The 27,773-nt window shown below is 40.5% G+C and overlaps 1 protein-coding gene across 2 annotated transcripts in view; it reads left to right on the plus strand.

Moving 5' to 3' along the window:
* The window catches only part of nectin3a (nectin cell adhesion molecule 3a), a 30,835-nt gene extending 18,515 nt beyond the window's left edge, over positions 1-12,320 (plus strand). For both annotated transcript variants that reach the window (XM_061046926.1, XM_061046927.1), the window contains exons 3-6: positions 2,601-2,900; positions 4,125-4,242; positions 5,507-5,658; positions 7,830-12,320. In XM_061046926.1, the coding sequence (XP_060902909.1) occupies positions 2,601-2,900; positions 4,125-4,242; positions 5,507-5,658; positions 7,830-8,485 (1,226 nt within the window). In that variant the 3' untranslated portion in view covers positions 8,486-12,320. The remainder of the gene's footprint in view (positions 1-2,600; positions 2,901-4,124; positions 4,243-5,506; positions 5,659-7,829) is intronic.
* The last annotated feature ends 15,453 nt before the right edge of the window (positions 12,321-27,773 follow it).

Below are 27,773 nucleotides of genomic sequence, written 5' to 3' on the forward strand. Positions count from 1 at the left end.
CAGTATTGATTCATGTTTATACTCTGAGGTTTATGAAAGAACACTTGACTTCATTTCATTCCTTTCCAGTGAACTCGAGTACAGAGATGAAAAGGATCAAATCTATGAATAATAGACCTAAGTCACGACACACATGCTGATGATAAACAGGTGCAGCGGACATTCACTTAATTTACACAGTGATACAAACCTTGTTTTGAGTTTAATCAGTATCATGAGACACTCGGCACACAATATTTGTTTTGGCCCCAAGCTTTTTCCCTTTCCGTTTTATCCCTGTGTTTGCAACTTGTCATAGAAAAAGCTTTCAAGGAACAGTGCAAGAGGAACTGAGATAAAGTACATGAGCCAGAGATTCCAGCAGTACGCAGTAGGAAAGAACCAGAGCAGGAAATTACTGTACAACACATAGAGTGAATGAATTAGAATGACCCTTTGTTTTAAAGTGCTGATGGGTGGACAGGAAATCTACTGAAAAGCTATTGACCTTCTCCTGAACAAAGCATGCACAAACATTATGTTGACAATGCAGATGTTACTGTACGTTGGAATATCTGCAGATTATTCTTTAACTTTGTGAGCTCTAAGTATATGAGCTTTAAACCCAACCATGGACTGTGTTTCTTTAGGTTAAAAGTTGTCTGTTTGTGCTGGATAATGCAGATCTTTTTTTTGCTGAGTCATAAAATAGAAAAAATCTGCCCCACAGAGAGATGGTAAAAGTTGCTTACTCACTGTGTCAGAGTTTTCACACAGGAAAAAAAAATTTCATTTCTCCTTTGGTTTGTTGTAATAATCCTGATTTCTCCCCGCTTCTGTGGAGCAAGGCGAAAAAGCTGCCTTTTTGCATAAGTAATCAATCTTTTATGATTTGATTAACTTTAAGCTAGTGAAGGTAGCCTTGGCATTAAATATCATTGATTTCATCTCCATGCTATTCAATTACACAATAGAATATGGTTCCCTTTTATTAATAACACTCAAGTCAATCTATTTATTTATCCATCCATAAAGCTCAAACATTTTGCAACACATCACAAAAGTTTTTAACATAAATCATACAAAATTATTTCAGATATGCTTTAGATGATTATTCTGGTTTTACTACTAGTTTTTCCAAGCTTACAGTAAAAACGTGCAAACATGATTTGTAGCTATTGCCCAACTAGTTAAAGCCCACCTTTTGGGGTTCCCACCCTTACGTCAGTGCTGGCTGTGCAGATATGTGCATCAGTTTGTATGTGGGCGGGAATGGGCCAATGCAGCCAGTTTGCTGAAGGGAAATCGTTACCCTACCCCCTGAAGCATTTCCACTCATGCAAAGTGTTCCCCTCCCTTCCTGACAGCAACTCCAAATTAACACGTCTCTCTGATTTAGTTATTCACAAGCTCCAGCCAGCTCGCCTCCTAACATAGAGCAGCTACTGTTTATAGTTGGAGGCCTTTGAGGAGGGGCATAGATGAGTGCGTGAAGAATGTTAGGTGGGAAACAGCATCCCAGCCCCGGCACGAGGTACAGGAGACGTGAGGTTATTTTTGGAAAAACAGGGTGCCAAGAGTTATTTGAATTTGTTGTTGGACCTTCTGCTCCCCTGAAAGAGGAGTGGGGCTCTGTGTGTGTGTCTTAAAGTTGATGGCCTTGTCTTGTGTATTAGGCCTGTGTGTGCCCCCATGTGCTGCCTTTAAAACTGTCAAAATTGCAGTAAACAGCTGTTAGGTGTTCTTCTAAGAGAGACAGAAATGGAGGACGATTAGGCGCACTCTCTCACAAAGAAGAAAACGTGATTATTAGATGGAAACTTTAGCTACAGTACATGGAAGTGTGACTTGTGTAACCTGCTTCCTTCACTTCCTGTCCACTGTGTCCTTCCCTCCCTCAGCAGACTATCCCCTTTTCCAGGGTATTTTTCCTTCTTTTGTCTTGCCAAAGTATTTTTTTTTATATACGTTTTCATAACGAGCATCCTGAGTTATTTAACTGTTTGCACAAAAGGTACAGAGGTGCAATATTCTGGTCAAGTCCATTTTGCTTGAATCTGTTTGTGCTCTCTGTAGAGAAAATCCTTGTCACATTTAAACCTCCAGTTATTCCCTGGATGCCAGTATAACATTACCTCAGCTCTAAAGCGCGGACAAGTGTACAGTAACTTGGCTCCTCATCTTCCAGTACAACACAGTCAAATACAAACACACCACAGTGTTGACTGTCAGGGTCCTCTGAATCTGCAATGTTTAGTGTTTTCCCCCCAAAGTCATACATCAGCTGCTTTTCTATACGCACACAGCAGTACCAATAAATTAAGACGCCTTATGTTTGACACACAACAATGGAGATGGCTGAGTCTCCACTGAAATGCCTCAATATGATTGAATAGCATGGTTCATCCATTATTAATGCATATATGTGAAATGGAAGAAGTCAGTCAGCTCTCTCTGGCAGTTATGTATAGTAAAGCCACTTCCTACTGTCTATACACTATATGATGGACATTATTAATTCATAAACACACACTGAAAGATCAATATTCATATTGTAATAATTTCTCCATTTTGTCATTTCCTCTCCTCCCCCTACTCTCTATGTCACTCTCCTTTCAAAGTGGAGCCAAAAGTCTACGTGTCTGCTGGCCCCACAGCTCTGCTGGATGGCGGGAACGAGTCGCTGGTTGCCACCTGCATAGCAGAGCGTGGCCGTCCTGCCGCTGAGGTTTTCTGGGAGACAGAGCTGTATGGACGAAGTGAGAAGCAAAGTCAGGATGAGGCCAACGGCACCAGCACTACACATGTTAGCTACATGTGGCAACCCCAGAGCTACGCCCAGGGGAAGACGCTCACCTGTGTGGTGCGACACCCGGCCCTGCAAACAGAGTTTCGCATACCATATGTACTAAATGTTCAGTGTAAGTTGTGAAGACGAGAAGCTTTATGTTTTGGCACTTAAAGACTGGACATGAAAGATGCATATACAAAGTAATGCTCAGAAGTACAACAACAACAACAGCCTTAAGTTTAACCTTAATGTAGACAAAGAGACTCAAATGACACATTTTTATGAGCGTGTGCTTACCACCCTGGATTGGGTTTAGCGGTGATTTGTGCAGTTTATTGAAATTTTAAATCCTATGTTGTAATTCTATGACTGTTCGGTTCAGCTCTGATTGTGCAGCTCTAGAAGTTCAGTATATCATTATTAACCCACGTTCATAGTCTGATCTCTACCTTTCCCGCTTCCCCTAAAGAGCCTATTTAAGAAGCATTTTACTGGTATAATCATTGATGCATACTTCCTCAGTACTAAGGGTTAGTCTGTGTTTGTATGGTGGGCGTGCAGGCTAATGAAGGCATTTTATGAAATATTGATTAGGCCTCAGCAGCAACACAAGAAGCAGGAGGTTGCTGGGGGGCAGTGGATGGAGGCGCAGAAAGACCAAGGTTAATACAGGAAGAAAGAGGCTTTCCAGTTCAATAAATCATGTCAGATGCAGAGTCAAGGGATTTTAAGTGCAAAAGAAGCACAATCTCAACATTGAGCAGCGTGAAAAGGGTCAGTGGACACGACGAGCCGAGGCATTTTTCTGTGAGCTGTAATGAGTTCCTCATTTGTCCTCCTGAGAAATCAAAATGAAGAATTGGATATCCAAGTCAGTGTTTGCCATGTTTTATTAAAGTGGCATGTGCTGGGCTTCATTTATGCGTCCTCTTGCCTTCCTTTGTGTTTTTTTTTTCTTTGTCATGGTGAAGCAGTAGAGTTTATTATTAGCTGCAGTGCGTCTACTGTCTGAGTCTGTCATTTTCTAACTTTCCACCAACCCAGGGTCATTTGTTTGTTCTCTTGGCTCCGGTTCACCGGCAGATGCTGTACCCTGCTACAGTCCTGCTACTCGCTACTGTGCTTATAATGCACACTTTGTTCCTTCTGGAAAAGCTCATTTTTCATCAAGCTGCTGCGTTCACAATGACTGATTATTGAGTCCCATGACTTTTACCCTTAGAAATAAAAATAAAAACACTTTTTAGTCAGCATGGCCAAACTTTCTATAAATATATTAAGACACATTTCTGTTTCTTTCTTAAAAATTATATTTTCTTTTACATAAAACTCTTTCATTTCTTATTTTTTACAGTTGCACCGATGGTGTCAGTTACAGGAATTGACAAAAATTGGTTTGCGGGTCAAGAGAATGTGAAGTTCACCTGTGCTTCTAAAGCCAACCCACCTGCCCGTCACTTCACATGGATCAGGTCAGTATCCCTTAAAAATGGTCTTCTTGTTGAAGATCACCCAGATCCCATCAAAGATTAAAAGTCTGACATTGTTGTGTTGTCTCCAGGGTTGGTCATTAACTTTTTTGTCGACCTGTCACTAAAGCTGGTGGATTTCAAAATCTACCAGCTACTCTTTTTTTTACCACCCACATTAACCTGCAGCATTGTGCAGTGACATATAATATAATAGTCAAAGCTCATAGTATTCAAGTTAAGGCTTTTTATGAAGGTATACATTTCAGCTGTGTAAGGAAACACTGACATGCTCTTTGTCTAACTAATAAACAGAGAAGAGTTTATTTTAGTTTATTGTTTTTATGCTGGTAAGTGTCTCATTTGAAGCCATGTCCTCTCAAGCTTTTATAATGCAACTAAACCTTGACTGAGAGGCAAGATAATAAAAAATAGAATAATAATTATGTGAGCCTTTATGAGGGGTCTTAGGGTCACCAGTATCTGATCTGCTAGGTAGCTGCCGCTGAAAACACCGGTTTCATGATAAAGGCATTTCACATTTCAACATCATGATAACTGGGGCGCTGGTTTGGCTCATTTGGTGGAGCAGGCGCCCCGTGTGCAAGGTTGCTTAAAATATTGACTCTTTATGTTCATATCGAGTGTTGTTTATCATTTACAGGAACCATGAATGACTGGTTTCTATTGTTCTAGCAAATACTATGACGGATCAGCTGCTGTTCGGTTCAGCCTGGTAGATCTAAACCGGGTTTTAAACAAATATACATTAAGTGTCGAGTTGAAGAAGCGTCTGTCTATAAATTACCTCCAGCATAACTTGGGAGCCTGGACACTGGAGCTGTCCAATACACTGCTGCACCCATCGGAAAGACTCTGTGCTATAAATAAAAAGCTCCAAATGGCTCATTCATCAGAACAACACTCTCCTATTGGCAGCTATTTGTCATCATGTTGCTTTGAAAACTAGAAATATGCTCTCATTGAGCTGACAGAACTGGTAAAAATTGGACAGCCAAGCGTCTTTATTTTCTTATTTTCCCTGACATTGAAACCTTCTGTTTATGCAGAAAGATTGTCCTTGTTGGATGATGGGAGTGCAACAGCTCAAATATTAAATAGCTGCAACAGACAAAGAGACAAAACAACCAGCAATAACGGTGGTGTCATTTGAAGATGGATTCAGTTTGACTTGTATAACTCTGTATGTAATAAACTGAACACTTGTGTAATATATTTGAGTAATAAATGTCGTTTTTTGTCACAGGTTGGATGGACTTATGCCTGAGGGAGTTGAAATCTCCAACAGCACTTTTGCTTTCACTCGCCCGTTGGGGCGCAATGACTCTGGAGTGTACCGCTGTGAGGTGCTCAACGACGTGGGTCTCCGCAGTAAAGACGTAAACCTCTGGGTACAAGGTATGTTTTCACTTTTTCATGTGCTATTAGATCTTTTTTGTAACCCTTCTGTTGACTCAAAAAATACCTTTAACCCCTGAGGTTAAAAGCTAAATCTATGCCTCTTGACATTCATCAAGCCTTTTCTGATGTAAGATTAGCCTCTCAGTACGATCAGCGCTCAGTTCAACACTTCTAGCAGAGCTAAGCCTCCACATAAATGTCCCTGCCCAGATCCACTTTCACACATTCCTGGCAACAGAGGAGCACGGAAAGCAGATAAAGAGTATCAGTACCAAGCGTTTCCACTGTTGTGGTTTTGGCAACATTAGATTTCTTAGATAAGGAAGAGGGTGTTTACCCTTGCTGGTTCAGCAAAGTGTGCAGCCTTGTAGCCTTTTTCTTTGTTTTGTTTAAGGTCATGTTTCACAGCGGAACAGAGTGAATTATGTTCACAGATTTGCAGTACACAGAAGTATGTGTATGTAATCCATAAAGTATGTTATTCAACAGTTTATTGCTCGTGAGGTGGCTTGAAATGTGATCAGGTTATTTAGTTTAATTCAACTCATCTCTTTTATAGAAACTAATAACACAAGTGGAGAGACTTCCCTGGATTTCCAAAGGGGGTTTCCCTGCATTTTGATTTGTTTAGTACTGCTGATTCCTTGACATAAACCCTAGTCAGAAAACTAACAGGGTGGTAAACAACTCCCGTTTGCTTCCTCTTGTCTGTCCACAGTTGTCCACAGTTTGCTACTAGAGTTCATCATCGTAAAGTCAGGGTGTGGGTCCTGAGAACTCAGCATCTCTTTTTATTTTCATTCCTCCTCTGCTCCTTTTAATCCTTTTCCAAACAAAGCAACTGCTGCTTTTGGACCCATACTTTACTTACACACACACACGATTCCTTTAGCTTCTCACTGTCTGAAGGGAAATGCTAAAGAAGCCCCCCCCCCCCCCCCAAAAAAAAAAAAAGGCTGTCAGGCTCCATCTGTGTGCAGGCTTGGATTGGAGTCCTGCTCCAAACGAAAGCACAGCTGACATCCTGTCCAAGACAGACCTACTCTGGGCAATTATGTTGCCTCTCTTGTCAGATATTACGACTCTGGCATGCGGCCTCTCACTTCCCTCCCCTGTGGAGATAGCCAGGTTGAGCTTAGCTATATCCCCCCTTCATGGGTGCTTGGAGTAGCTGTTTCACATTCCCAGTTGTCTCTCAGCTTTGTGGGTTTTGGCTGCTTGACCATCAGATGATTGGCTTCATATTTGAAGATGCTAATGACCTACAAGGTTAAAATGTTGCCCTGCAGGGTTGGATTGATCACTGACAATTGTGAGTGTATCAGTTCACTGACCTTGATCCGTCTTTATTATTCTTCCTCATGCTTTTTGCTTTACCACTGATAGTTCAGGCTCGCACACATAGTATAATTGCAGGTAATTGGATTCTTACTCAGTCATAGAAATTGTGGAAATCATTAAAGCTCTACAGGGAATCTAGCTTTGATAACGACTGCGTAAAACCCTCCTGAGAAGCAGACCTCTTTTGGTGGGAGTCTTATGGCTGGAAGTCAGGCCTTTGATGTGCCTGTGCTGACATCGACCAGTGGAGTCAGGCAGCTCTTAGCCCCAAAGGCTGGAGGTCAAAATGGAGACACTTATCCTGACCTTGAGCTCCTCACAGCCTGATTTTTTTTCCCTCTGACTCTGGCTGCTATCACAAACACAAGCCACCGGAGGACAAATCAGATGTAGGAACCTCATCGATCACTGAGTGTTTCATCTTCTCACATGACTTCCCTACAGCAGGGTTCAGAAAGAAAGGGAGGAAAGCAAATCACAGTCACTCAGATGCTCATGAGTGTGTGTCCTCTATCCCTCTCTTGTCTGTCTCTCCTCTACACACAATGATATTTAGCACTTAACCTCTTTCTGCCCCTCTCACTTCCTTCTTTTTTGCTTGACAGCAGAGCTTTCAACAGATTCTTTAGTCTCAGGAGAGGCTTGTCTCCGCTCCAACGCTGCACAGTTTTGTTATAAATTAATCGAAAAGCCATTCAGTCTTCCTTTGCCAATCGTTACAGAACATAAAGTGTGGGCCCTCTCCTCTTTATTTTTATTACTACATTCTCACTCAATCTGCCGTCCTTCCTCTCTGTTTAAATCTTTTCATCACATTTGCTCTGCAGATCCTCCCCCCACCACGGCTGCCCCCAGCACCACTGCATCCCTCCTCCATGACTCCTCTGGAGCCGGCACAGCCCTAGACCAGCAGAGAGCCCTGTTCACCTCCCCGACCCTGGCCTCTTTACCTGACAGCAGCCTGGGTACCATAGTTGGAGGGGCTGTAGGTGGAGTTTTATTCCTGATTCTCCTGCTGATCCTGGGTGGTGCCTGCTTCATGCGACAGCGCAGGACCTTCAGAGGGGACTACTACACCAAACAGTACCTGGGACCCTCCGACATGCAGAAGGAATCTCAGATGGATGTGCTGCAGCCACATGAGCTGCAGGAGGTCTACGGGGACAAGACGAGCAAGGGCAGCCAGGAGCTGAAACCCAAACTGGGTGGAGACATCATTTACCCTGACTACCCCCCTGAGCGCAAAGATAGGGATGACTGGGCCGACCGGGGGGATAACCACAGAGGCCTCAAGGATGGAAACTACTACCCTGATCACTACAACAACCAAAACATTCACCCCTGTGGGCCTCCCGTGCACAGCACCATAGTAAACAACGGCTCCCCCTACCTTCCGGAGGACTGTTATGACAATGGTACAGACAGCGACTATGTGTCTCACATGGACGGATCAGTGATCTCACGCAGAGAGTGGTATGTCTGAAGAAAAAACAGGGAAAAAGACTGAGTGAGGATAATTTAAACAAGTGACAGATATAAATATCATTAAAGGCTGTGTCATTTCAGTTTAAGGATGAAAACAGTTTTCTCAGCTCAGTTTCACAATGAGCTCTTTGAACAATACTGCTCTGCCTTGATTGTAACCACTTAACCTTAAGGACGTGTATGTGGATCGTATTACACTTCTGTAGCATCTCAAGGAGCTACAAATGAGCTGGAACACCCCCCTGGTATTACCTGTGTGGGCTGTACAGGCTTTGACATACAGTGAAGTTTCAACTGATGTGAATGAGGTTTTGTATTCTGCTTGTTTGTGTTTTGCACCTGTCTTTACACAGGTCACAGGTCAGGTGTTCAGACCCTTGTTAGTAAAGTATTTATACCCCTGACTGACTGAGCTCTGCTCCCATAAAACCTCACAACTTGTGGCATTTTGAAAACAGTCTCTTGATTGCTTAAAGGGTTTTTACCACACAGATGAAATGTTCATCATGACTGCAGTCAGTATTAAAGGCAAATTATATTGCATGCTTTTTTTACATTTCAAATCTCAACATCAAGTTAAAGGGAACGTTGATACATGATTTAAAGGGAGAATTACAGAGGCATTGTACTGAGGAAAAGCAGACTGATGCTAGTTACAAAATAACGATTCCCGTAAACATCTGGTTCAGTTCTTTAGTTGCTTTTGCAAACTTTAAGTATTTTCTGTAAATAATTCATGAAATGGTAAGCTGGTTACCTGACAGAGGATGTTTCCCTGAATAAGAGCTCTTACATTAGCTTCACAGATATCGCTTCCTTAAGTTTTTACCCTGAAGTTTTTTTTGGTGACTCCCATTGTTATAGAGTAAAAGCAAGAAGCCTTAAATAGCTGCTTGGTCATGAATAAAGAGGAGCAGCTGGTGTATCAGTTAACAGTACAGCCAAACAAACTCACCTTGTTTTAATAAAGACATTCATCAATAATAGCTAAAACCACAATCCGATGTTGTGCTTGCACAAAGGTGGTACTTCTCACACAGTAGTACTTGCTGAGGGGACTGCACAGTGCCGCCTGCAGGTCTTCATCAAGCAGTTCACTGTTGCTTCTTTGTCTGCCATGAATTGCCCGCATCATAAGATGATCCCCTGAAGATGTTTTTTTTTTAATGAGCAGTACTGATAAGGGGAAATGTTACTTGTTGGTGCTTCACACTGAGAGTAACCCCTGTTTGCAAGTCAAATGAGTTTGATTTGAAACTGTGGCAGACGTATACCTTTGGTTGACATTAACAGTAAGCATATGCAGCTCTGACAGAGTTAAAGAAGCTATACCATAAATAGTGACACTGATAGCAATAAGATAAAACTGTGTTGACGAGCTTGCATGAATTTGTTAACTCTCTGTTCCTCAATCTTACTGGTTTTCTGGGTCATTCATGCACAGCTGACTCCAAAACAACCAATGAGGAGCTGGTAATTGCTGAGTATGAAACATTAAACATCCAACTGTAAAAGGCGAACCATACATACACGTAAAAGTGGGCTTTAATTTCATGAAATTTGAAGGATCATACCCTGTATCAAATATACTGTTATTATTGACATGTGTCAATCCATTCAGTCTCTTTCAGTGATAAAGCACAACTCTGTTATTACAGTTGTCAGTAAACATCAAAAAATGCCAACCAGGCCTCAGCTTTCTCCACTCAGCCATGATAACAGGCTGCATCCCTGTCTTTCCCATTTTCCCTCCTGATTTCTGTCTGCACAACTAACACCAATTGGTCATTATAGTTTTTTATTTTAGACATGGGATCAAAGAAATGTGTTATAAATACCACATGTGACTATCACAGCTGTCATCATCTGGACTGATGTGGCTCCATAAACCACCAACGGTTTCAGTGCTGCCGCTTGACACTCCACAGTCGCGATCGATGACGGTAAATAAGAAGATTAAATGTTGAAAAGAAGGTCAGAAAAAGGAGCAATAATAAACCGATCCTTGGGCTTTAGTTTGTGCGTGTTTGAAGTATGATTGCGCGGATACCTCACAGCAGAGCTGGGAACAGTGTGAGCGGCTGACATCACTTGTGATCAGAGAGCCGGCTGTAATGTTGGGGTTTGGCTCCTCTGCAGCGTCTCTGAGGATATTCAGCGCTCATGGAAACTAGAAATTCAATCCACGAGTGAAAAGAACCATCTAGGTTAAAGCTGTGTGTGTAATGGCTCCTCGAGGGATATGTATATTTTTCTTCTTTTCCTACAAACAACAAACCCAGCAGCATTAAGTTGAAACAAAGAGATGACATCATCAGTGATCTCATCTCTCACTGCTTGATTTGACCTTACACTTTTCCACTTAGTGCTCTTTTTTTTGTTTCCTAAGGAATGATACATGGATCAAAGTGGCCTCTGCATAGCCACACATGAAAGGGAAAACAGCTTTTTTGGAGCGATCCCTGCTTAGTTAATCAGGCAGTATGTTGGTAGAAGAAGGAACCTTATATGTGTATTACAGTCAGAGGGGGTTGGGTATATTTTTGAGGTCAACTTCTTTCTTATTGGGGTTTTATAGATTGTGGCTGAACATTTATTTTCTCCTCCTTTTTTTTTTTTTAACCCTTCCCCGCCCTTCGTTTCCAAAGCCAGGGCTTTGGTTGGAAGGTTTAGATGTCTGAGAATAAACTGCTTTAATCCCGCTCTCACTCTCATCGTCGCACACGCACCCAGCCACCGCACATCTGCCACTGCAGCCCACATTCAAGGAGCAGCCCTCACCTCAAACCTTAAGCTTTTAATTAACTTTTTTTTTTTTCTCTCATTGCACTTGGCAACTGAATCACTCGAACTCACTGATATATAGCTCATCCGTGTCTGCATGCACACATTTTTTTCTAATCAGCTGATTCATGGCTGTCAACTTGTTTCTAATTTGGTAAAGTCGCTCCGTGCAGACTGCTGTCTCTGCTCCTGTAAGGATCTTTTTCTCTTAAATAGGTTTGACAAACGAGCTAAGGTGATGAATGTTTTTGTAGAGTTCAGCTTTTGTCACTCACCAACTGTTACGCATGGTAATTAAGTTATTCCCCACCTACTCTGTTAATGATTTCTCATCACTTATGTTTGTATACATGTACATAATGCTAATAGGTTAGCATAGGATTAGGTTAGCTCTTTTGATTTCTGTTGGTGTACAGTTTTTCCTGGTCTCCCCTACTGAATAGTTGGTGCCTTAGATGGGCTGAGCAATGCACAGAAACTTTGAACATATGACAATTACTGAAAGCATTAATATAAAGCAGATTGATATCATTGCAGAGGAGGACTGAGTGGTCTGCTCATAAGTCTTCCATCTTGATATTTAAGATTTGCAGGTATCAAAACTTCAACATTGACAAAAGGTTGCTTGTCATGCCTTATATACTTTGAAAAGACACATGTAACAAGTTAGTTACTGAGAGAACATGTACTAAGTCTCACTGGGAATTTAGGCAAGCCAGATGCATAGAAAATATTATTGTCCTGTAAATATATGCTGGCTGTTTTTTTTTATTATTATTGAAAAAAAAATCTTATTTTTTGTATGAGGTCTGTCATTTTCACAGAGTATTAGTTTTTTCTCGGGAGCGTTCGAGCAGCTTTTGTCTCATGAAAACAGAAAAGGATGATGCTGTTCTCACTGCATATTTTATATTTGTTCTCTGGAGTTTCTGACCAATGATTTTGTATGCTGTTGTTTGAATGATTGATGTCTCGCAGGAATCAGAGGTGGAAGTGTGTTAGATTGTATTTTGGTCCTTTGTTTGCAATAAATACCTGTCATTATTGCACTCAGACGTGTCTTTGGATTCTTTTAGAGAGGAGATCTTTAACTTGAATCACCTGTTTCTGATGATACTTTTAATAAATGATTGATATCACACCCATCCAATAGACACAGGGAAGAACACGTTTTCAATTACATTTACTAACCAGCACTAACCATTACAAGGAAATGGCTGCATGTTGTGACATTTAGTTTCAGATGAGCCTGTTGGGTTGATAAAAAAAACAATTTATTATTAACCGTCTGGAGAGGCTTTATGTTGCTTATTGCAAATTCTTCTCAGTTTTTACAATTTTCCACATTCAATATTATAGTTTTGCAACATTTGTTAACGACAGTGTTCAGTCACACTCACAATCCTCATTAAAAGTTCATTTTAAACTGCACAGACTTTTTTTATCATATCCCACAATCCATTGCAGCAGGTTGAGTTTTTTAAGTCATTGCGGATTTGTAGGATTTTAAATTTCAGAATGTACTACACATTGGCAGTTTAAAGTTATCAACCCTTTTATTTGTCCCACTTCTTACTTTCAAGCATGTTGTTTTTAGAGGACTTTATGTATTTAGCATCATCTACTAAATCCCTCTCAGACACTGCATTCATTTTCTCTGAAAATTTAATGCATTGCTCATTGTAAAAATGTCAAATCAATGTCTGCATTCATTGTTGTGATAAACAAATGACTGACTAAATGACATGATGTGAAGCACCGCTCTGCTTACATAAAACACTGACCATTTTTAAAACAAACTACACTCCATCAAATACACTTCTTGTGAAAGAATTAAAAATACAGCTTTTAGGGTTATTTGGAAAAGACGCAAAATTATTAATCATGTGGCAGGTGCAGTTTACGCAGTTGTTACATGCCATAGTGGTCTGTGTGTGTGTGTGTGTGGGTGCTTGCGTGCGTGTGTGTGTTCTGTTGTCCTCTTTTTTTTTTTTTTCTCTCCCCCTCTCCTGTGCTGCAGGTTGAAGCTCTCCCAACTCTCCACTGCAGTCGGATGGAAAGAGAGCCAACGGGTCAACTGTGATCATGTGTGGAGTATCAAGAACAAGACTGAGCTTACTCCTCCAGTGAAACGAGGGTGTTGACCTGACTTAGTGTATGTTGTTGTTTTTTATCTGCTGTTCATGTTAGTGAAACATTGGGCTTCTTCTTAGTTGTTTTTTTTTTTTTTATAGAAGCTTTTTTTTGTGAAAGTGATAGTTCAGTATTTTTGACGTGGGGTTGTATGACTGCATCCACATTAACCCTGATCTGGTAAATGGAGTCGTCCAAGTAGTTATTCGTGACACTTTACTTATAAAGGGGATGGATTTTTTTTACTGGGGAATGACTGAGCAGGGACTAAAGATTTTTTTCCTGCTACTGTGGAAGGTCACATTTCTGTGCCTCCATTGTGCGCTCCTCTCTCTGATGGCGTGTCTGCCATTTTTCCTTCAGCCTAATGCATGACAGTACCAAGAGCTTTTAATGGCCATCAGTTGTAAACCACATTTCACAGTCCATTGTGGTTGAAATCATGTTTCACTGTGCATTAAGACAGCTTTACAAAACTGTGAACTCACCAGTAGACTGAGTAGACTGAGAATGAGTAGTGAGGGATTTTGACAAAGGCCAATCAAAAACATTCAGACAACTGAGGCGTTTTCAGCTGGTAATGAAACAGTTTTACTGATACCTCTTCATGAGCTGCAAAAACAAAAGAGATCCTCAGCATGAAGGTAGATTATTCCTAGATGATTATTTATATTGCCTGAAATCACTGACATGGGGTAGGTCTCAGACCATCCTATTAAAAGTATGTTGCACTCCCTACACTCCCCCTTTTTTTTTTTTTTACATTTTCCACGGTAAAAAATCGTTTTGTGTGATACATTTGACTGTTAGAAAAAGCTGCCTGAGATTTATTTTAAATGAATGACACATCAGAATAGATAAGAGTTACCCCATTGTCCACAGGGGTCTCTAAAATCGTCAGGCACACTGTTTTACTTACACTTAGGTAGGAAACAAAGCAGTAAACTTTAGAACTTTTTGACTTCTTTGTATAAAAAGTAACATGTCTGATTTGCCAAAAAAAAAAGTGATTTCAAAGTCATTGGGTTTTGGATTATTGCCAAACAAGCAAACAAAAAGTGTCACAGTGACATCTGCAAACATGTTGGGGCATTTCATTTTTCTTTGGTAGACTAAATGATTTATCAGAAAAAGAACCAGACGGACGGATGATGAAAATCAATCTCAGTTTAGTGCAGAGATAGTGAGAGGGATGATTGTGTGTGTATGGATAGTGATAGGTGTTTCAGACGTTTAGTCCGGAGATCATCAGTCTCTGTCACCTTCAGCCTCGTCCACTGTCCACACCTGTGATAGTGACTAACTGACCCATTTCACACAGCCCTTCATCCTGTCTAACTCAGCACCCTCTTCATCACCGGTTCACAGAGTGTAGCCGCTGGGTTTTTTTTTTTTTTAAATCACACCTGCATGGACTAGACGTTTACTGACCACCCACACGTCCAGCCTGTCACCCATCAGTCCTCAGAGAGTGAGATGTTTCTCTGCAAATATAGTGAACTTATAACACTACAATCATGCCCTGAAAACATTTACAAAGGAATTTACAACAGCACCTCTAATCCAGACCCACCCCTCTCTAAGTGCCTGCGTTTAATCCACGGGGTTAACCTGGCTTCGGAGGCGACACAAACACTATCACTGTGTGTTGTTTAGCAAAGTGACAATCATCCCCTCTGGTCCAGATTAAGTGCAGGAGGAGAAACCAGATACCTAATCCTCTGTGGCATGTCGGGCAGAAATCTCCCTTCCTGGGCTTCACTTTCATCACTTCAGCGTACACGTCGCCCCGGCCCAAAAAGCACTCACTCATTTATCGTGGCGTTGCCTGGCTGGGATAACCTCGGCCTAATCCATCACTGCGACCATCAGCATGTTTGTGCAAGCAGCGTGGGTAAATAATGCCGTGTTGGTGGGCTTGGGTTACCTCGGCTTTTTTTCCTTTTCTCTTGTTTTTGGCAGATGGCTGCGAGGGGCATTTTTTCACACTTAATGAATCCGTCAGCAAATGTGTTTAGTTTTGTGACCTCGTAAAACAGCAGCAGGTCCTTTTTTGAAACATTCCTTAAGACCCCACCCAAAGAAGTAAAAGTCAAGAAGAGCATCAAACTGTAACCTTTAGAAACAATTCTTGTAAAAATGCCTTTTGTTTTTTTTTTCCTTCTGGTGTTGTTTCTTTTGTTACCTTTCATGATTTATTAATTCAGAGTGAAGTAAAGAGAGGTGGCCTCCTCCCTCTCCTCCTCCCTCTCCTTCTCCTCTCCAAAAACACTGATTGTTAGCTAATGAACACGATGGCAGCACCGGGGAGCGCACATCAAAGGCTGCAGCTGACTGAGCTGAACAGACAAATTGTTTGAGCTCATGGGTTTGGAAATAATGAAATGCTGCAGAGAGGGTGGGAGAGTGCGGAGCAGTTATAACAAAAATGTTGTCACATGGCCCGTGCTTTCGCTGGCCCTCGTCTCGGTGTGAAGCGTGTGAGGCTTCAGGGCAGCAGCCACCTGTGGCTGAGTCAGTACCAGGAGAAAATAGTTTGTGTATCAGTCATAACGCTTCGGGGTGGTCCCTTTGAATTAGAGAAAAGCTAGAAGTCACATTTGTATTTGATTTATTTGTATAACTTTGAGATTGAAAGTTTATTGACAGAACGATCTTTGTGAAAGGTCAATTTAGCAGCTGTTCTTGAGTTTTATGTATCACGTCAGACAATTTTTCATAGCAGAGTTATATAGAGTTTTACTGAGCTCCTTATGGAATTCATCAACTTAAAGCTGCTATTATCAATATTTATGATGCTTACAACAAACCAACTGACATCAGATAATGTTAACAGAGTCTCTTGAAGTGGCAAGAGAATTAGCTTAAGTTCTCCTTTGGTTGAGTTTACACTGCAATTGTAAACAGTGGAACGTTAACTCACACTGTGCGAGGGAATCTGGACTTCATTGACAATAGTCAAAGTTTTGTTTAAAAGCCTCCCACAGACGGCAGTTTAAGTCAACTCTGTGTATTTCAGTTGTTTAATACGCTCAGCTTTAATACAAACTATCAAAAACGTTCTCGCTCTCTTGCACACACACTTTAGCTTCACCTAGCTAGCAAGCATGTTAAAACAAATAGCCTATAGGCCTAAAGTGGCAGCCAGAGGTCAGCAGCTATTTCCTGCCAATGTTTCTCTCGTGTATGTCTTCTGTGATTAGATGGGGAGGGCACATTAACCAGGTATGCCTGCTGATACCATGGGGCTTCCAGATGCTGTCTACCATTTGAGCAGTCGCAATCAGGAGAAATAAGCAACCGGCTTGTTGCTCTTCTTTTATTGTTTGACTGTTTTTCAAACTATGACAGAAACTCATCTGATCGGTTAGGAGCAGCTGATCATGTCCACATGTATATCGCAAGGTATACAACATGAGATTGACTCAACAACCTTTTCTGCATCATTGTGTCAATTTCTTTTGGTTTTGAGGTCTGCAACTTTCTCGTTAACTCTGGCATTGTTTACAGCCAAAAACTCTTTGAAAACAAGCTTTAGATCACTTAAAAGTGGGCTATCAAAGTGAGAAACAAGTTGGTTAACATAGTGAAGCATTACATCACTAAAGAGCGATATTTCTGTCAGCCCATGGTGGAGACCAAACCCAGAGTTAAAAGAAACTGAATATAGACTCAGACCCTCAGCATACCACAAACAGAAATGAAAATAATTGATACCACTCTTAATCTGTCACACAACTAATGCAACTTTTTTGCTAAATAAAGTTTAGTTAAATCACTTTAAAATATTAGAACATTTCAGTGTTTACTCAACAGCTAGTTTTGCTACCTCCCTGGTGCAAGAAAAATAAGGCAGGTTTAAGGGTTTAGGTCCTTGAAGTGCCCAGAAAGAAATTAAATTAGAATATTAACAATTTCACGATGACAGATGCAAACCAAAGGGGGTTTAGGGATGTGTAAGCAACACATTTTTATGATTTATGCAATAAGGCAGTGCAAATCCGAACCACACTTTGGTTTTTCTTTTATTGTTTCTCAATTTTGACCACAAACAGGGGTCACCCTGAACAACTGAACAAGCAAAACAGAAAATGACTGAGCATTTTCTACAGCTGGAGCCTTCAACTTAAAATATACAAAGTACAACTCCAGGAAACAAAAACAAACAGACAAATCAATCTACAGTCATCTTTCAAGGGTGGTACAACATGTTGAATAGGCATGAAAAAAGCTGCAGTGTACAGTTTTTCTGTCTGTGGTTTGCATCCGTTTCCCTCTGCCTTTTTGTGCATTAGAAGCCGTGAGTAGAGGTTTTTTTTATTGTGGAGTTCAACAGTGCATCTAAATGATGCACTTTATCACAAACATGTCTGTCTTATGCAAGCCTGCTTTCCCCCCCATCACTAGCAGAAAAAATAAGGAACTGTAAAAACTAGGGGGAAAAGTCCTTTGTCATGTATCACATTAAGCGGGACATTCTGACTTGTTTGCAGTCGATGTCTATCTCAGCAAACATGAGAGGTAGGGCAGCGGGACAAAACCCCTTTTGTGCTGCGATTCCTCTGAGACCGAGAGCAAAGACAATGACGGTTTTCATCGATGAGCCACATTGTTACTCTGTCTTGCACTGAGGGCCATTCACAGATCAGATTCTGTGTGCTGCTTTTCCAGCTCACTCTTTTTTGCCACTGTGGAAAAGCTTGCTGCTCTGAAGCGCTGCATCTTTCTCTGCTGAGTCAAAGTTTTTCCAGAGACGGTTTTAAGAAAAGTCCTGAGAGAAGCATATCTTATTGCACAATATGGAATTAAACGAGGATGATAGAGTGGGTTTCTCTGGGGCCTAATTAATAAGCTATAAACATGTATTGGGTAGTAAGAAGATATTCATATGGTCAGTCTTCCTTTTGGCCGACTGACCATCTCTGCTGCCCACGACTGAAACCCCTTTAAACACAAAAACATGTTGGTGCAGGGAGCAGTCAGTTACATGGTTTTACATACAAGGTTCTGAGGTTTTCCTATGGATCAGTGTCTAATTGGGCTCATGGCACGCCACAGGCTCTGATCAGAATGGGTGGGCACCCATCTTATGGGGGCCACGACAGGGAGATCCCCGCATCCCCCTTCTACATTGTTCTGCAGTGCTGGAGCAGATATAATCTTCTGTGAATTTTAATCCCTTCAAAACAATGCAATGCTCCCTGGGAAACGTCCATAGGGTATATAAAAGGAAACAACAACAACCAGTTGAATACAGCCTGGACTGGTACTGCAACACCATGTACGCCTGAAAACACATGTGCAATGCCTGAGGTTATTCTCATTCTTCTATAAGCTCTTTGACGCTGTACTTAACCAAAGCAGTGGTTTGAGTTCATTGCTATCATCGGCATGCTAGTGAGCTTACACTGATAATGCTGATACTAAGCAGATGTCATGTTTACCATGTTCAGCATTTAAGTTAAAGGGCAACTGGCAGGTTACATTTCTCAGGGAAGTCATTGTGATTTATCCTCTGGGGACAATGCATATTTGTATCAAAAGTATTTGCAGTCCATCCAATAGTTGCCGGATATTTCAATAACAGATCAACATTTTGACCTAATGATGACAAAAAAGGAAATACAGCCAACTAACTAGGTCGAATTGGATCGATTGTGAGGTAAGCATCAATGCAGGTACTCAATATTATGACCCCCTGCAGTCATTAAAGGAAAAGTCAGAAAAGCAACAAAGTCATTAAAATTCATCCTCTGGGAACTATGAATGAATGTGCCAAATGTTATCCAATAGTTGTTGATATTTCAGTCTGGACCAAAGTGGGGGAGGGACGTACGCTGGGATTCCGAGTGCCCAAAGAAGGCTTACAACTGACATAAGAATTTAAACATCTTTCATTTTCAGGGCCTTCTGTCTGCGTGTCTGCTGTTCTCTGCGTCTGCTGTTGTTATTTTTAGTGTTAAAGCTCTGATTCTTCCACCTGCCTGCGTCTGTCAGTCTGCGACTATAACAATTCCCGAAGAAGCAGCAGGTCTAATCCGACCGAGGAGACAGTCCGCGGCTCCCCCTGCATGCTGCCTGGGAACAGCTGGACCCGGTCGTGTGGATGAAGTCTGTCAGCTAGAACCAGCCAGTCGTCCACTCTCCGCTCTGCTGCCACCAACTGTGAGCACGTGATGGTGCTCGTCATGTGACTGCTGCCTGTCTGCCTCAGTGTCAGAGCTCAGCAGCCTGCAGACCACCACGGGAGGCTGCGGTTGTTAGTTCCAAATCCTTGGAGCAGATGAGGGGCTGTAAAAAAAACTCACCTCACATTAAGCCCTGTCAGGTTTAGCTCATTAAGAATCAGTCAGGTAGTTTGGGTTTTATAATGTTTTATCATCTGTTTCGCTCTGATTTTAGTTTGCAGTCGTCCTGTTCAGTCTTTTATCTCACAGGGGGACCTCTCCTGACGGGGACAGATGAGCCTGTCACACTCAGCTGTTCTGCCTGATGATGTATCACCAGGACTCAGGCTTACAGTCAGGACATGTGCTTTTGTTACAACAACATCAGCGCGGCCTTAACATATCTGATTTATAGCTCTGATTTACTGCGGGGGCCGACAGAGCATTCACAGATCTAAAGCAGAGAGAAGCCTGCATCGTTACGTGTACTTACATTGTCATATATTGTGTTTGATATTTTACTCATGTCTGTTTCTTCAGCTAGTTCTTCTAAACATTTTTCTCCATTTTCTTTTCAATCTCAGACTTTGCTTTACAACTTTCTTCTGTTTTATTGTCATTTACTTCATTTTAATGTGATTCTTATGAGTGCTACCTCTCACATTTATCATGGGATGCTACAAGTCAGAACAGAAATTAATTTGTTATCCATTTTTTGCATTCCATTTTTTAACGCACAAAGATATATTTTATCACCTTTATGCTTATCCAAACACGAATCAAAGAGCCAAGATAGGAAATCTGACAAATGACCCAGGTACTTGATCCCTAAAAGGGGCACACAAAAGAAACATTCAAGTTTAACTGTATGGTCTTACTTGCTGATGTCTTCACTTTTACCACAGGGAAAACTTCACTCTCTGTCACAGTGCGGATGAGGACCCAAGAGCAGACACTAAAGAAATGTCACAGAAAAAAGGCAAACAGGTTTACGCTGTAAATGTCCAGGTATTAATCAAGACACAAAGAAAAGTCTGATGAATGAAGGAATGAACACTGAGACTAAAGAGACACAGGGGTAATCAGACACAGGTGAGACTGACGACACAGGTGAAAACAATCAGCGCAATCAGAATGGAGTGAAACCAAAGGGAGGAAGTAAGACAAGACAAGAAACACACGGGACAAGAACTACAAAATAAGACAGGAAACACTATAGACCAAAAGAGAACTAAAGAATACAACAGTGGTAGGACTTCAAGAAACAGGAGGATAAGAAGTTACAAAATAAAACAGGAAACACTAAAGACTAAACTAGGAAACATTGAAAATAAAGAAACACAAGGGAAACAAGCAACACCAGCGAAGAATGAGACAAACTAAAACAAGAAAGGACGTCTAAACTCTAAAATGAACAAAATAAAAAAGTAAACAAGACCAAATCCTGACACTTTCAACAAAATGACTCTTATTTGATGAATGTAATGAAGGCTTCCTGCCTATGCTTTTGTGTCATAAAGTGTCCTTAAACCTACAACTGTTGTAGTCATAAGCTCTGTCACGTATATTCCTAAATCCTTTTGTTTCTAATCATGTAAACACAGATGTATTTCTTTCTAATAGTCTACATACAGGGCACAGAGAGTGGGAAAAAAATTGTGGGACCCAAGGCTTATTTTTGCTCAAGGGCCCCATGGAGAGTTAATCCAAGGCTAAGCCTATTGATACGCAGGCTTAGGAGTTTTTAAACATGTTGACCTGACAATATATCTGAATTAATCTGTGGTTTGGGGTCAGTTTGTTTCCTTTCAGTGATTAAAATGAATCCAAGCACCAAAACAAACAGAGTGTTAGTGAGTGTGTAACGGACGGAAGAGCAGCGATAATTCAGAATCTTCAGTAAGGAAGGAAAAAAAGTGCAGTGTTCATCCCATGTTCCCTCTCTTGGTTTTTGACTTGTGTTCTCTGACACAATGGTTTCCTGATTGACCACTTGACTTCTTAATGATCAATTCTCTCATCTAAAACAGAGGAATGTTAGACTTAATTAAACACAGCCACGATCATACACAGAATCAGGAATGACAAAAGCAGATGGAGACAATAGAAGGAGAGGAACTCCATTGTTCCGACATAACACAGGCGTGTGTTGTGTGAGAGGCGAGGATGAGGTGAAGCACAACTCCTGTCAAATCGAATAAATTACTTCCAACAAGGTGGGTCGGGGGGGCTGCGGGAGGCCCATTTAGGAGCTTTTAAAGTCGAACAGCGTGAAGTCTTAATTACTGAGACTTAATACTGGCCAGTGCTGTACTCACGCTGCGATGGTCAGGAGTTGGAGGCTGTGGCCCCCGCGGCTTCAGAGGAAGGACAGAAGACCGAAAACTAAAGACAAAACAGGACTTTTCTTCCATCTCGGTCAGCAACAGGGAACACAAAGGTTGATTACATTTCAAACCGTTAGATAATAGCAGTTTTTTATGTTCTCCAATTGGTGTGGTGTGATGAGATGGATATCTAAAAAAATACACTTTTTTACTCTTTGTTTTATCTCAGCTGTCAGATTGAACCTTCATGCACACTCTGGTTTATTGGCAGTAATGATCCCAGGTTGCTCCCTGCTGACCAATCACATGTTGATGCTTGTTGTAAAAATTGGGGGAGGGGTCGGATACTTGGAAAAGGACCAGAGGTGGACTGATTAAGCTCTGGTCCCATTAGTGAGAAGGTGTGACGGTGTGAACGAGAATTAGGATGTACATGCTGATTGTTGACCATTCCTTTACTAGGTGTCATGCTTCACATGTGGCCTCACTTTTTCAGCTTCTGTTTGCCGTTGGGGGTAAAATGTGAGCAGGAAAATATCTAAAAATAGTCAACAAACCAAAATGGCATTATCTTTCAAACAGAACACATTGTCCTTATGATGACAAAAACATCTTCAGACCTTTAAAACACAAAGGCTCTATGATGGCACCTATTGTATTGTCTGTTTTTACAAACAACACTGGAAGACTCATGGAGGATTGATGTCTATGCAGATGACACACTTATCTATACATTTGCCTGGTTACCCAGTTAAAGTATTTATGACTTTGCATTGAATTCAGTCTTCTTTTTATGAGTAAAAATAATAATAAAGTAACATTTATCCTCCCCAAAGAAAGCACAAAACAAGTCTATGTGTTTACAGTCTTTCTTAGAAATATTTTTTGTGTTTGCATGGAATGAAAAATGCACATTTGATCTGTTTCACATTTCCTGCTCTTTTTTAGTGTCCAGCTAGTTACAATCAGAGGCATACGGAAAAAATATGCACACAATGCGATAAAAGTAAACATCACCACATTTGCTTATAGATGTGGCACCAATGGAAAATAAAGGAATGACCCAAGTGCAGCATTAAACAATCCACTCAGTCACTCATATTCACTCTCAACAATATCACATCCATTCTCGAGATAAAAGGACAGGGAGTCCTTTCTTCAGAGTTAAATATAAAACATTATATCATGTTAAACTTTCCGAGCAGAGGTACACTGATTGATGCATGCTGTTCAGTTTTGGATTTGCATTAGAATCTGTTTGCACCTTCAAAAAATTCAATCTGTTTAATTATTTAGTTATTAGATATAGCAGTAAGACACAAAATGTGCAGATAGAAACAAAATAGAGAGAGAAAAAAAGTGTTAAAATTAAGAGATACACTTAAATATAAAATATTTAAATATTTAGCAATAAAAATAATACCAGTAGAAACTGTTATGGGAGATAACACTTTTTTTATTGGTACTTATAACACATGACAATTCACACAACACAAAACAGACAGGGTCATCATATTACACACAGTGGAGAGATAACACTTATTTTAAGGAAGTACAAACTGTTGTTATTATCACTGTGGTATTTGTTTTTTACTGAGTCATCTTTCTTCAACTCTTCTATGCAAGCCTTAAGACAACATACATACAGTAGATGTTTCATGAGCCATACTGTGTTTAAATTACATGCTTTGCTTTCTATGCCACTAAGGTCTCATTTTAAATATCTTTATGTGAAAGGTGTGAATTAATTGTGTTTGACTTTGTTTATACTTCTCTAAGCTGCTGTCTTAGGCCATGTCTCTCTTATAAAGTTGATTAAGTATCCCAAGAGACGTCTTGGTTATATAAACATTTCTGAATTACACCTTAAAATACCAGGGTTTCATTTTATTCTGGCCTTTTGTGTATTTGTAATTACAACTCTTTTATTGCTAAAAGTTTTATTACGACTTAAAATCTCACCTGGGTTGAACTTCACATCATTCTGCACAGTCAGGTCTTTATTTCTCTCCTAATTAGCTGAGTATCCTCGATGTCTCCTGTGGCGATATCCGATCAAATGTCACAAGGCATTCTTATTTTGGCAGAAGTTCTTGTTTGTGCTTGTATAAAAACCTCCCCGGGCCGTGTTACCTTTAGAGGTCATGCTTTGGCCCTGCAGCAGCCGGGAGGATCATGGGTCTGGTAGCCATGACGGTACATTTTCATTTCAGCCAGCTAGTAATCCCACGATGCAATAAAACTGTCTGGCCCCTGCGTCTGGCTCCAGTCAGACCAACTTTACTCACAAAAATGTCTAACCTCCCTCCCCCCCTCGACGTTATTAAGAGGAATGTAAATCTCAACACAGAAATTTAGAGCCTCATTCTCTCTTTTTTCTTCCAAATTAGAGTTGTCATTAAAGAGCTATTAACCAAGAGAGTTAGCAGTTATAAAGGGAAAAAAAAGATTCATATGTGATGTAATGAAGGCGTGCTTCTCAACCAAACCAGGACACCAGCGGACAGAGGTCACAGCAGTCTGGTCAGACTGTGTTTACAATGGCGCAGGAGTTGCAGCTGTGTGCAGAAAGTGTGTCTTTTGGTTTAGACATTATCTCACTGTTGGTTTATGTCATCTTTTCAACACAAATACATTGCTACTGCACTGACCTCTGCTGTCTTTCCTGATGCTTCTTACGGAGGAAAATGAGAAATCGCTCATTGAGGTTGTGAGGGTTAAAGGGCGTCGATTTATCGCCACTTCAGGGGAGCCGGACGTCAAGCTGAAAACACAACATAAACATATCATCACTTTTTCAGTGGTTACGACGGACTTGTGTGCAAACAGTTGCTGTGCTGTTCACACATCCAGCATTTCTGGAGAAATATCAGCATTCATTTGGAGTTGTTTTTCTCTCCACCTATTTAATGTAAGCACAATACCTGCTGTCTTTTTGTGCTATGTTTTGGTCTCCTATATGTACATGGGCCTGTATATAATATCTTTTATCTTTTTTTTGTTTGTTTTTCATTTGATTGTTTATGTATTCAAGCTACTTTAGTCAAAGTTTTCCAATTGTTTTAAATGTAATATGACAATTTTTCTTTCTGTCGCTGAGGGTAATGTTGAACCTGAGTCAGATTCTTTGTATGTGCCCACAGACTCGGTCAATCAAACTGATTCTGACAAGTCTTTGGAATATCATATATTTGCCGTAATGTCAACAAATCCCAAGAAAAGACTGAAACCAAAATCCTCAAACATATATTTATTTCTCTGTGTCATAGGTTTTCACTGATGACCCAGTCTATTAAACATACATCAGTAAGCCACACTGTTACCCTGGGTGTTCCTCATTACTGGCATAGCGGCTGCAGTTTATTTTGAGTCAAACCCACAGCCACCATCCTGCTGCTGCCATAAATACTCAACAGAGAACTACATGAGTATACTCTTCCAAAACAAATCCGCTACAAACCTGCTAATGTGTGATTAACATTTGCTAATAAAAGTCTATGTTCTTGCTAGCAGCTCTGGGAGGCTGTAATGTGGGTCTTTCAGCTGCATGCTAACATAAGTCAGCGAACACACTCACAAGCTAGGTTGACCATATTCTCAAACCTCCAAATAGAGACATGTTAATTATACTGGAAACCCACATGTATGAGCTCATGGTGCAAGTGGATTTTTCATCTTTGCACCTTACAACATCATGGAAAGTGTCTCCCAAGATCAACCGAAACTTTATATTAAAAATGTAAGCACAAACACGTGACTACAATGGTGAAGTAGAACATTTTCATTTGTTTATCACAAGATTGGTGACATGGGTTGGTAGACAAAGATGCCCTACTGAGCCCATCCAGTCCTGCTGCCATGGATAAAAAGTTGTATCATTCTGAGAAGCGATGTATGAATACACAAGATTTTATTGCTAACTAGACTTGAAATCCTATTTAAGTCTGTGCAGCGCACTGTTACAAAAACCTCAATCCATTCAACCAATACTGAAAATGTCAAACTTATTGATAATTTAAAACAGATCTGTTTCATACACTTTGGCCTCGGCCTCTGAAACCCAATATCCTTATTTCCTGTGTAACATATCCAGGCTTCATGTCAGTGTTTTTTTTAAAAACCTTTTATCCTTACATGAACCAAATGTTATTATAAGCAAGAACAAAAGGGTCATGTTAGGTGAACTGACGGTGTAATGTGAGGGATAAGGAGCATTGATTGTATCAAGACATACACTATGTGCTTATATCAAAACTGATTTCAGGTGATTATATAATTTGTGGACGTTTTTTTTGTCTGGTTGATTTTATCTAATTTAATCTGAGGTTGAGTGTAATGCTGGAAAATCAAATGAAACAAAAACATGAATAATAATCTTGAAATGTGTTGTTTAAGGCTTAATGTTGGTCTAAAAATATTCTTTACATCTATATTTGAACCCAGCTCTCTCTCATCATTAACTTTTTGCCTATTCAAGAAATCAATTGGCTTCACTGGGTCCAGATACTTTTAAGATTTATGGCTTCAGGCTTTTTAGGCGTTTAAAATGTGCTTAAGAGGATGTCTATCTGATCCTTGACAAATGTCTCTAACACCCAGTGGGCGTCACCAGCAGCATAATCACTTAACATTAAGTAGCAAATGCTGAGTCAGCATAGGTAAGAGGAAGGTCAGGCTGTGCGTTTCTGGCAGAGGCAGAGCGCGCGGTCACACAGGGACACTGAATGCACCTTCTGGCTACACATTTTAAACATTACGGATAATTACATACAGATCTGAGTTTTCTTCTGTTAGAGGCTGAAAGTGTGAGAATTGGGATTTTTCAATTTGTTGTCTTTGTTTTGTCATTGATTTGCAGTACAGTGTGCAGCAGGAATGCACTGACTGAGAAGTCTCTGCATACACAAGAGGCGCCACTGGGATTTCTGAGGGCCCCCCCGTGTGTGTGTGTGTGTGCGTGCATGTGTGTGTGTGGCTGTGTGAGCAAATGTTTCAGGACTGCCCACAATGACAAATAGACAGCAAGTTGTTTATTTATTTATTTATTTAAATGTACCTATAGTTACCTTTTGATTTAAATATCTTTATAGAAGAAACAAACAAAGGAACCAACCTCATGTTAACCCATTGCATTGTTTGCACTGACAGACTTGTTAATAGTTTAATAGTTTCAAGGAGACATGATTGTTAAGATGCAAAATGCTCTGCAGAACATTTCAAGTGCACTGAGAAATGTTTGAGTGGACAGTTTTATTTTAATAAGAAGTTAATGTACAGATATTGAATATGCATACTGCATGCTCTGTTGATGAAGAGTTCATTGGATTTTAACAGATCAGTAAAACTTCCAAAACAATCTCAACAGAAAGGACAGCCATCGAGGTGACAGAGTGCTTAATCCCTGAGTAGAAAAGTGCTGGTGGAGTCCATTGAGCATGTCTCAGGCAGGATACAGGAGTACAGGACAAACATTGTTGTAGCCCTAAAACTTTCAATTATCAGTTGTGCCTGTAGGGGGCAGCCATTAGTTTTGTTTTGGTGGAATCCAAAATCAGTGTTGTGTTGCTCAACATTTTCATCAAGCATTCCGTGGTTTAACATGTGTAGACTAAACCTGTGCAAAGAAATGTGTAATGGACTCAAGTCAACAATAAACCAAGTCCAACAGTATGAAAAAATACTTTATATAAAGTTATGTTGAGGGAAAACAAAACCATCTCCATTAGAGCAATCTGAATGTGTTTAAGTGCCATCTCCCTCTTCTCTTGAGCAGCAAAAAGACAGATAAATGAATGAAAGCAGCAGAGCAAAGAGAAACATTTAGGCATGATTCTGGTCTATAAACCTGTATTGATTGTTGCTCGCCTTCCTGCAC

The sequence above is a fragment of the Labrus mixtus genome, chromosome 9, assembly GCF_963584025.1.
Source record: "Labrus mixtus chromosome 9, fLabMix1.1, whole genome shotgun sequence".
Classification (NCBI taxonomy): Eukaryota; Metazoa; Chordata; class Actinopteri; order Labriformes; family Labridae; genus Labrus; species Labrus mixtus.